Consider the following 11,485-nt stretch of genomic DNA (forward strand, 5'->3'; position numbering starts at 1 on the left):
TATTGCATGTAAGCTAAAATAAATGCAGGGTTAGCCACATGATCTCAATGAGAAACGGACGTTATCAGCACTATCACAAGATTAGAATCATTAGAGAACATAAATAGGGCACTGCCGGTAGGTCACACATCGATGTGTTAAAAACAACTCATAAATGTGTCCGTTTTTAACACTCCGCCATGTCTAATTAAGGACAACACTTACTGCAACAAAGTCTGTGTACAACAATGTCAAAGTCTCCCTTTGTCCCACAAAAATTGTATTTTTGTAACACAAAATATGTGCTAAAATAAACACTAGATACTGAAAGCTCTGTTATACCTGCACTAAGGAAGCAATTAAACATACCTGATTAATCAGAAACGCTTGTTAAGCCATTTTTCCCAAACGCTATGGTGCCCTGGAATAAGGGGACTACAGTATGTATAAAAACTAAAAGTGGTGAAACCACAAAAGGGGTGATACCAATGTATCAAAATACCCTTTAATAAAAGTTTAGAATGTACACTTTAACCACATGGATTTTGGAGTACAAAGCCAAATCAAGAAAAAAATTAAATCTTTGTCCCAAACATTATAGAGCTCACTGTACATGTATCTACACACACACACACACACACACACACACAGACACAACAAAAAATAATGTTCTGGGACAATGATGTTCTCTTGCATTAACAATCACTGTGTAGGTATTGTTTTCAACCCATGCCGTTGTTATTCTTTTGGATTCTGGTCACAATTGTGAGCAAGCTGAATTAAAACAAAACAATGGGTAGTAACTGGGTAACGGTATCTGCTGTTAATTACGTTATTCTCCTTTCCCGATTCAGAACTTACTGGCTATACTTGGATTGTGTGTATAAGTTTAAGTGCGTGTATGACTTTAAGTGTATAACACAAACAGACTGCAGTGTGTTTGACGAATGTACGAATGCATATTTTGGAGGGGCTTTCATCAAAACCAGCAACCTCAAAGTGTTTAAAAATGAAGCTTTGGCACAGTCAACAGGCGTCCTATTTCCTTCAGGCATCTCTAAAGTGATACACTTCCTGCCAGTAAATGTCCAGACACATTTCCTCAGCAGATTTGTATTTAGCTAGGGTATTTGTGGCAAACAAGTCATAACACTTAATAGAAAATCAAACAAGTGATTAATTACAAGCAATCAACACGTTCCACTTTGGGTTGGTGTTCATTTTTATTCATTCATTTATTTTCCATTTAACCAGACACGGTTTAGAAATTGTACGTCTGAAGAAGTATATAAAAAGGAGGCTGTAGACTCCATGGTAGTGGCCTCAAAGATCAGATCAGTGATTTATTGAATTTTTCTCCGTACAGTGCTTTCAAACCCCAAAAAAGCAACGGAAAAGGCGAGGCTGACTCAAAGTAGAACTTTATTGTGTTTCGAGTCGTTTCACTGTCTTTATTTCAAATACTTTTCATTGTACCGTTTTATTGATATATTTAATGATGCACAATTCTGGCACCATTCTTCCGAGCTTTAATCGTGAAATGAGTTGTATAAATCTCTTGTGGACTGAATATTCGTAAAAACCACAAAGGGGATTTTCCTTATTTGTACTGAAATTGTAGCCTCTGTTGCTTTGTACCGAGAGCATGTCGTACCCTTGAAAGCTAGTGCTTTGTGTTTCTCTGGATGTGTATTAATTGACAGCCCCGTAAGCGGCCACATCATCACCCCCCGTGCCACCACCCCCCTCCACCCCCCCCCCCCCCATCTAAGCACCAGGGACATTCACATGTAAATTAGAAACCCAACGACCAGAAAACAACTTCCTGTAGCCTTCTGGTTTGTTTACTACAGCCACCAAGGCTGCCCTTATCACTGAATAACAAATTGAAATCAATGTTTTATTTTTCTATTTCTTTTTCATCTAGTTTTCGCTACTGCCAAATTTGTAATAAAGTGAAATGCATGAGAAGAGCAAAAACATCTTAATGACCTTCCTCAGATTGCTGTGGAGTAGTATCTTTCATCACCAGCAAGGCTGGAAATGCATTGAATACAGACTGAACAGAGGCATAAACTTGTCTTTATCTGTAAAAAGATTAGCACAGACTCTTGCCAATTATGTTACTTTATTTGAACTTCTTTTCTGCTCAAGGCTTTTATTTTATTTTATTTTTATTACAGGATAAATGAAATAAAAAGATCTTGGTATTAAGGGCAGCATGTGGGTTCAGTATAACACATTGCCTCCAACTGGCATTATTTCCATGGGGAAAAAATGTATTTGTGTTTTTTAAACTCAAATTCCCAGAGTACATCTAAATTACATCTAGGAAAGCCTTAATTAAAGATGATGCTTAATCCTTTTCAGGTCATCCCTGGAATGAAACAGGTGGATAAATATATGCTAAGCACATTTATCTATTTTATGTGTAAAATATTAAAGAATTTATATTTTCTGGCTTTCAAGGTTCTCAGGGGAGAGGACGAGTGAAATATACCTTGCATAATGACCAGTCCAAGACTTAGTCATTTTTATTTTCTGCAGTCTTTCGATCAATCCCTCTTAAACTTGTTAGCAGTGCCCCAGAGATGAACCATAAAAAAACATTAATGTCGTCACAATGAGAATGTCTTTATTGACGGGGGACAAGCAGTGATGATATCTTATAACTGCGTTTGGCAAGGATTTACAGTAATGCATTGCTGAAAACGTTCTGGCTTTACATTTGTCTGCTCCATTTATTTCACAACTGATTACGTGTTTGATGATAACAATACTGGTTTAAAAAAAAAAAAACAATTACTTTTGGCAAGGAGGATGACAAAACAACAAAGCAAGGTCAGTGGAGCAGGTTATGATGTAGGGTCATTCATATATCTGCCTTGTGCAATGCGTGTACGTCTTGGGCTGAATATACGTAGTAACAAATGATCCGTCTGCCGTCATTGTTACAGACCCGAACGCGGTCGTTCCGGACCCGGCGATCACCGAACAGCCGAGCAAAGAGCAGGACAACGTGGTGAAAGACTCCACCACCACCCCTGCCAAGAAGAAAGACAAGGATGGTGCAGGAGAGCAAGGCAATCCAGGTGAGGGTGTACTCCCACCGAGCGTGTCACAGCACGACTCCTAGAACTTTCTGGAACCTGGACAAGAAATAATGATGGATAGGCTGTGTGTCACAGGGTTGTGGTGGTGCTTGGAATTTCAAAGAATACCTGAAACTTGGAGCATAAAAGCCATCCTGTGCTGGTTTTATTTGTGCACCCTGACTCACAGATTGAACTAATATTGTGTTCTAGTAGCTTAAAATCTGATTAACAATGAAAAATAAGAAACCGATGTTTGAGCATTTCATGCTGTTGTTTGTTTTAACCGTAACAGATGATAGGTCATTGTGTACATGACAACATTGAGTGTGTGCGTGTGTGTGTGTGTGTGTGTGTGTAGACTAAGAGAATGATCTGATAATGCTGTTCTAAAAAATGAACATTACATTTCTATTGTCCGTATTAGTAGGATGTTAGCAAGTTGCTAGACACTTAGTTTACATATCTGATAATGCATATGTCAAACAGTTACCATTGTGTCCATGTGCTTTATCACTGTTTATACTTTCTATGCACACATTTTATCGCACAGTTTATGTTTGCATATTTTAGCGCTCAGTAATTTCATTCCACAAGCAGGCAGTGGTTCTCTAGCTAGAACGTGCTTTTCTTCCACACCCCAAAAAAAACTATTTGTACAGTTCCGTTATTTGTAACAGACAACATCTGGTTCGCTTGTTTCAAAGGCAAGAGATAAAAAAGCCGGCTTTGCATTTTCAATGTATTCAATAGTACCATAGTAATTCATCTGCAACATTTCTCTTTTTATCTGATTTTGAAGAGATCCTCGATGCTTGTGAATGGGTCTTTCATCTCCTAAGTGATAGCCTGCACTTCCATTGACCACGTCAGAGTAATTTCAGATTCCCTCTATTTGATCACAGCGAGCCCGTAATCAGATGTTGTTTTTTTTTGTTTTGCTTTCCCTGTCTTCTTTCCCGCCGCACCGTTCCCCTGCTCGGAGGACACTTCAGCATTTAATCGCGGCGAGCGGTAATGCAGATCGACGTGCTGTTCGAGTGCGGCAACGAAAAATTAAAACCATAGCCGGAGCGCCGAGATGGAGCTGCCGATAAGACTTTCGGAGACTATTAAAACCATTCAGAGGCGCGGAGGAGATTTTTTTGGCATGTGCGTTTTTTGGATGTAGAAAAAAAAATTGCGTACGTTCCGCTTTTGTGTCAGTCGCCAAAACTGACAGATTTTTTTTTTCCCCCTAGACTAAGCATTAAAATGTTGAGAGTTTCTAAAGGTTTAGAAAGTCATTTTTCCCTCTGAGCCCAGGGCTTGCCGAGGGACAAAACAAAATCAGATGTGCACAAAAAAAAACGGCCTTTCCCTTCCTGCCTGGGCCGCGGCCAAGACTCCCACGGCGCTGTCCTCTTCCAGCGAGGCGCAACCGCCTTCCCAGGGCGCTTCGCGCTCCGAGCCGCCATCTCGGCCCCGTTTCTTTAAACGGGCGTGCGCGAACGCGTAGGAAGGGCGGAATGACCTGTGAGGCGGGAGCGTCCCGAGCTTCCTCGCGCCGCGGGGACGGAGAGGAACGCGATAAAGACGCGGGGTTCGACGTGCCTGTCCGGAAGCCAACGCCGCCGCCGCAACTGAACCGCGGCCAAACGCGCACGGTGCGTCCGCGGTCGGCCGGGACGACGGACACGCGCGCGCGCAAAAAATACGCTCTGCTTATTTTCCATCGTCGCCAGAGTGGCTGGAAATCGTCACGGCAAAAAAATTGGGTGAACGTTCACTACGGTAATACAGAAATGTGAATAATGATGGTTCAACAGTGTTTTAGGATGAATATGGCCAGATCCAGGAATTATAGTGACAGAGGTGTGAGGGCATTCTGTGATGGTTAGACACCTAAAAAAGAAAAAGAAAAAACTAAACGTCGGGCCCCCCAAGAACCACAAACTACCCTCTTACCTGAAAGTTTGAAGGAAACATCAAATATTTTTAGATGAACGCAGGTTCTTTGGTTTTGCAGAACAGACAGCTCAGTTTCTGTTAACAGGATAGGCTTAGGCAGACAAAACAATCGGTATGAAGAGGGGTCACATGCAAAACACCAATTGAGAAAACTGATGAAAAAAATGTATATAGTATTTCAGCTGTGTCAGTGCAGAGGAACACAGAGATGTACTGACAAGCATGTGGAAGGCTAATGTTCCGTGTCTTGATCACATCCCGCAACTCATTAACCTGCAGGTGGTCTAACTTCATTACTGTACAAGAGAGAAGCACCGCATTGCCACTACGCAGCCCTTCCAGCTGGCTTGTTTTGTCAAACTAAAAAAAAAGAGGGAAAAAACAAAGGGAGCGATACAGGCCGGGACACAAAACAGATAAACTCGGCTGCCTTCCGCACAAATTCCAATTTAAAGTCTTATACGCCGACAAGATCAATAGTGTTTCTTTCCAACTGTTTACCTCAGGAAGAGTTTTTTCTTCTTTTTTTTTCACTTTTTTCACCTCTCGCCGAGGAAAAAAAAGTGCAAACTGATACCTCTTGGGTTACACGTTAGGTAACCCATAAAGGAACTTCAGCCCTTGGTTTGATTCCATAGCATCAGCCTGGAAGCAGTGCCACCACAGTCAAAGGGCAGGGGTGCAGCTGAGAATAAATAGTGAAGGAAATGGTGAGAAAATTGGCATTGGGGAGAGGGACCGCACAGGAAACAGGCTCGTCGCCCTAATTGGAATCAGTCTTCAGCCTTTGCATCTAATGAGAGGCCGGTGTTTTGATTTCTTTCACACTCTGGACCTGTGGGGCACATAAGTTTAAACAGTTTCTCTTCTCTAACCCTTGTGTGGACTCAGAACATATGGGAAAACCTACACAGTTCAATCCTCTCTGAGGATACGTGCGAGGAAAAAATATGGTGTCATTTGAGGAGGAAGGCTGACCAATCCTCCCCCCCCCCCCCCCCCCCCCTCCACCTTACACACACACACACACGCACACACACAGTCAAGTCGTATTAAGGGTGTCTCTCGGGACGAAGCAGAACTTGTGAAAATAATGGGGTTCCTCGCAAGAGTGCAGCCGCACTGGCGAAGTTTGTCGGGGTTCACCCCTATTACGGGAGAGATGATTATCCCTGTCTCTTTCACTTCTGTACTGGCAAGAGAGCACTGCTCTATGTGGGCTGGGTGGTCTGGTTCTTAATCCGTGTTCTCTCTCTCACCCAGACACCATGAACCAGGACAACAAGTCCAACTCGGCTGAGGGCATCTTCAGCTCCAAGCCGGCCCTTTTTGCTGCCATCGGGGCGGGCTGCGTCATCTTCCTTCTCATCATCATCATCCTCATCATCCTCCTCATCAAGATACGGAAGCGCGCCAGGAAGCACACCCAGCAGCGGACGGCGGCTCTGTCGCTCAGCACGCTGGCCAGCCCCAAGTGCTCTGGGAACGCGGGCTCGGAACCCAGTGACATCATCATCCCGTTACGGACTACAGAGAACAACTACTGTCCCCACTACGAGAAGGTGAGCGGGGACTACGGACACCCTGTCTATATAGTGCAGGAGATGCCTCCCCAGAGCCCCGCCAACATCTATTACAAAGTGTGAGGAACAACGTTTGTAGGACCTTTTCATTTTAGAGAATTGAGGTCTACCTTTTTACTACCTAGACCTTCTGATGTCAATAGACACGTATGATGCTTTAAATAGTGAACGCAAGAGAAGAGAGGAAAAAAGGAAGATAAAAGACGGAAGGTCTACATGGACACAATGGTAAAGACTCTTTGACGTTTCTCTGTAGGCCAAAGGCAGGATGCTTGGGCATCTAGACCTTCTCCTTGTCCTGTTTCTCACTGAAAGTGTATCCTCCATGTTTTTGCTGTTCTCCGTGTGCAGAAGGAGAAAGGCGGGAATGCTAAAGCGTTTAGGTGTTTTGAGAGCGGGGCAGCCTGCCGAGCTGGGTATTTCCAAAAAGCAAGGAATTCATGGAATTCGGAGCAGTAGCCAGGCCCTCATAGATCGCTCTTGTATCAGGGCACAGTGCGTAATAGTGTGACGCCATTTTCTCTCTCTCGACGTGTTTACCTTTAATGTCTTGGATGGCGGAAGTCACCAAGATTCTCTTTCACCACTTTCTACCCCTTAAATTTTTTTCTTTTTTTTTTAACCATTAGTTAATCTATATAATAGAGTGTTTTATTTTTCCCCCATTTTCTCCTCGCCTGCAACATGTCAGTTCTAAGGTAGCTTCAGCTTGCCGCCTGCGGTTAGGACCGCAGAGTTCATCGATACTAGCTAGGTGTTCTTCTGTAAATCTTGGGCTTGTCAGAACATGTCCGGACAAGCTAAGACAATACGCGCCAAGGGAAGCATGAATAAGCGTCCTGCGGGTAAATTAACGACAGGCGAGCGGTTCACACCAAGAGTCGCTAGACGCCGTTAATTAAGATGAGACCGATAAAAGGTTATGATGGCTGACCTCTGAAATAATGTGAGAATAACAAGGAATGAAAAACCCTCAGAATTACAGGTCGCCTCTTATCTGAAATCCCTCTGAAATTCTAGGCTGTCCTGTTGAACTCTGGGCTCGGAGCCGGCTCAGAGCGACGCTCGTGGCGAAGAAAGAATAACAAGATCAAATTTGTAGGAAAATAAGAAACGTGAGTGGCAATTAAGATGCTATCAGATAGGACAGGAGTCACCTCGGTTCGCAAGTTTTCACCTCTCAGTATCCACGCCGAACTCAACATCGCAGAGGCCAATGAAATGCGTTTATATGGCATGCAACATTTTCCTCCTTTCTTCATATGTGCTCACTGATATGGGTGCGAGTGATTGGTTGATAATAAGAATTACTCAACTTGCTTTCTGTTGGATATTTTGGCTGACTAGATTGCACCCATGTAAGGCCTGGCACGGTCTAGTAAGTGTTAAGCTTGGAGGGGGTTAAAGGAAATATGTTTGTGTGTTTTGCTGCACTTCAGTACACAAAGTAAAGGGGGGAAACAGATGAGAAAAAGTGTGGTAAAGAAGCTACTGTGGCTGCAATTCAGAACCTTGCACCACAGAACCTTGGTAATCAGAAAAACAAAGCTACATCTCATAAACAAAACTTATGTAAACCTATACATGGTAAATCCACAAAGACTTTACTTCAGTTGTTAATTAATTTCTCTCCAGCAGATAGCCAGTTTCCAGGCCTACATACTGCAGGGCTACAATCATGGATAAAGTGCTGTTCTTAATAAAATTTAAAAAAATCACCTGCCCCTTTTTATCTCAAAATTAGTTGTTACTACAAAAAGGTTTTTATAATAGAACCCTTATTGTGTGCATAAATATGGGTCTTTTTTTTACCTCAGGTTTGAGCATAATAGCATAATATCCTTTTTTAATCCTGCACAGGTACACCAATGCTGAGTAATTTAAAGCATTGTCTTCTGTCTACCTATAAAGACTTTGCTCTAATCAGCTTTTTTTTTGTCAGCACCTGTTATTTTCTGGTCTGTCATAAGTAAAGCCATCTGGCTACTATGGGGTGAAAAATGGCTGCTTTCTCTGTTGCGGTTCACTAAGCAACTGGGCAAAACACAAAGTTAAAACTGTCCTCAAATGTTCCTCAATGTCAAACATTTCAGCTGCCTGCTTTGCGTTTCTTGTCTCCTTGTATTGAGGCAATCCAAGCTGTACAGGTTTTAGTTATGCCCGTTGATTTAAATGCAGCAAACAAGGCACTGATTTATCGAAGCTAACCCAAACAGTGCACGCAGCAGCCGGATAAGGACATGTTTTCATCCAAAACAGCAGGAGAGTTCCGAAGATTCGCTTGGGTAAACCGCTAGACTTACTGTATCTGTTCAGTGTTTATGCTCTCACAAGGCTTCGACAGGGCCGCATTTTCTATTTGAACTGTGAATTAGTTGAGTCAGAAGTACTAAACTTGTGTTTCACTGATGGGTTGTGTCTTGATTGAAATGCATTGCTTAAGCAGACAGAAGATGCGTTTTTGAAGAACCTTCATTTCAGAAAAATACGGAAGTAAATCTATTCTTTATACACAACAGACATTTTTGTGGACAGCGAGTCCCATCAATTTCAAAACAGTTGTATTTGTTAAAACATAAAAGGAATATATATATATATTTTTTATGTCATAGTGTGTCATATAACATATTTCAATTATTGCTCCTTTCACATGTCATTTTATTTATATATTATAGAGTATATTATAAAAAAAATTATACATTTTCTTTTGAATATTCTACAATATCTTTAAAAGTACACTTATGAAAGGGGCAAAATTCTGTAAATGTGTATATATGACCTGGGTTTAGACTACAATGTATTCCTTATATGTTAATATTTTAACAAATATTACTTTTTTGGAAGGGACATAACTGACAGTAGTTCAGGCATACTACATAGAGACCTAAAAATCCATCAAGGCTTACCATTTTCCAATTCAAAACACGTTAAATATACTTTAATATGCCCATCACAACACTCTACAGTGTAAAGTGTTACATTTTATGTTCATTTTCTTCTTTTGTTGTTTTTTTTTTTTTCCTTTTATTTTAGTTGAAATACCTGTATTGTAAATGAGTTCATTTACAACTGGTAAAAATTGAAATAATGTAAATATGTGAAAATGGTAAATTTAAAAATGACATTTATTAGAGCCCCATTTATGAAAAATATCTAATTAGGTTTTTTAATGCAGAAATTTTTGTAAATAGTTGTCTTTTTTTAAAAGACATTTTGTATAAACTTTTGAATTATTTTCTTGATTGCTTTTTTTGTTAGTAAAAGATACACAAATCTGTTAGAACGGGTGTAAAAGTGCCAGGTATTGCAATGGAAAAAAAAATAAAAAATTGCAAGGTTCACTACTTAGCAGAGATTTTTTTTTTTTTGTTCAGTGTCATAAATCATTTTGTTGGGGGACATGAGGGGGACAAATTTTATTGACACATTAATTCAATTTTCTGTGCATTTCATTCAATTGAAATATTCTCAGTGACCCAGTTATCCCTCTATCACTGAAATTATAGTAGTGAACCTTTCACAGGTTAAGTGAACAACCAGTGGGGAGCACCTGTTGCCTTGCAATCATGAAGTGCCACCATTTATACCATCAGTTATTTCTAAACACCTGTTTTTATTGTGTGAGTTCTACGCCATCTTTATTACTTCTGCTGCAGTTTTTAGGTCTCTATGTGGATGGACAGCCTCTTGTAGTCAACTAAAACTGTTTTTAATCATTGTCACTAAAGGATGGTAATCCTATCCATAATAGCATAAGTCAGATTGAGCAGAGGATCAGCACAGTATAAAAGCCCTGCAGAACCCATGGCTGTAGTGAACTTAAAAAAGCGGCCATGTTGGCTTGTCTTGCTTAGTTTTTGGACACCAAGGTGAATGACCTTTACTGCTCACCACAGTATTAGCACAGGCTCTCCCTAATGACCAACCCCAGCCCCTAAAGACATTCCTCTGCTGTCAACTAAGAGCTACGTTCTTCTGGCCTCTGCAACTTAAGACGGCTCATCACTCCAGGGAAACTTTAAAAAATGTAAAGACTGAACCAGCTTGATGTCATATGGTAGGTTATCAATTCCTCTGCCTCACCAGCTAGTTAGCACAGCTAAAACGAGACCATCAGTATGCATCTGCTGAGGGAAACACTCTCACCAAAACAATGTCCCTTCAGCACAACTGGTTGTTCACTTTCCCTGGCCACCATTATGCTCCATCTGTTTTTTTAATTTCTGTTCATGTTAAAGACACAGTATTATGTTCAATGTACATGTATGCAAACCCAGTGAAATTGTGTTTCTTTGTATCTGCTCCATAAATGTCAGTTCATTTATTTTATTTCTTGCCTTTCTCAATGCAGCTTTTTTCCCAGTTCAGCATAACCAGTTTCAATGGAATGACAATTCCATGAGCCAAGTTTGAAAACCTGATATTGCATATTGATAAATAAATTTTTTTCCTATGGAATTTTGTCTCTTTTTTTTATTCCCAGGTCAAAGGTTTCTTTTCATACTGTTGTATGAGTTCCAGGTCCCTCTACTGAGTTAGTGGGACAAGTAGGCAGCTATTATTAATTCTTAACAATTACCATGGCTCATTTTAATTCATGCAAGAGAGGTGTGTTTATTTGTTAGAACAACAATAACGCAGTGATCAACAGTGAAGAATGGCTTTACATGCTCTTGTCTGAGGCATGAGGCCAGCACTCAATTGCAGGTGTCCAAATGAGATCAGACTAGCTGAAATGCTAATGGTATGATTTCTTGTCAACAGGCACTATTACATAAAGGCTATTTTCCATAATCATTATGCTTCCAATGAAAAATGTAGTACAACTGCTTACCTTGGATTCATGCCAGTGTGTCCATTTTAGAATTGAGGACAACAGCG

At 40.9% G+C, this 11,485-nt stretch overlaps 1 protein-coding gene across 1 annotated transcript in view; it reads left to right on the top strand.

Moving 5' to 3' along the window:
• The window catches only part of LOC135262959 (ephrin-B1-like), an 80,155-nt gene extending 69,093 nt beyond the window's left edge, over window positions 1-11,062 (top strand). Inside the window, exons 4-5 of the mRNA XM_064350430.1 lie at window positions 2,937-3,071; window positions 6,285-11,062. Coding sequence (XP_064206500.1) covers window positions 2,937-3,071; window positions 6,285-6,667 — 518 coding nt within the window. The 3' untranslated portion in view covers window positions 6,668-11,062. The remainder of the gene's footprint in view (window positions 1-2,936; window positions 3,072-6,284) is intronic.
• The last annotated feature ends 423 nt before the right edge of the window (window positions 11,063-11,485 follow it).

Source organism: Anguilla rostrata, chromosome 9, assembly GCF_018555375.3.
Source record: "Anguilla rostrata isolate EN2019 chromosome 9, ASM1855537v3, whole genome shotgun sequence".
In the NCBI taxonomy this organism is placed as follows: domain Eukaryota; kingdom Metazoa; phylum Chordata; class Actinopteri; order Anguilliformes; family Anguillidae; genus Anguilla; species Anguilla rostrata.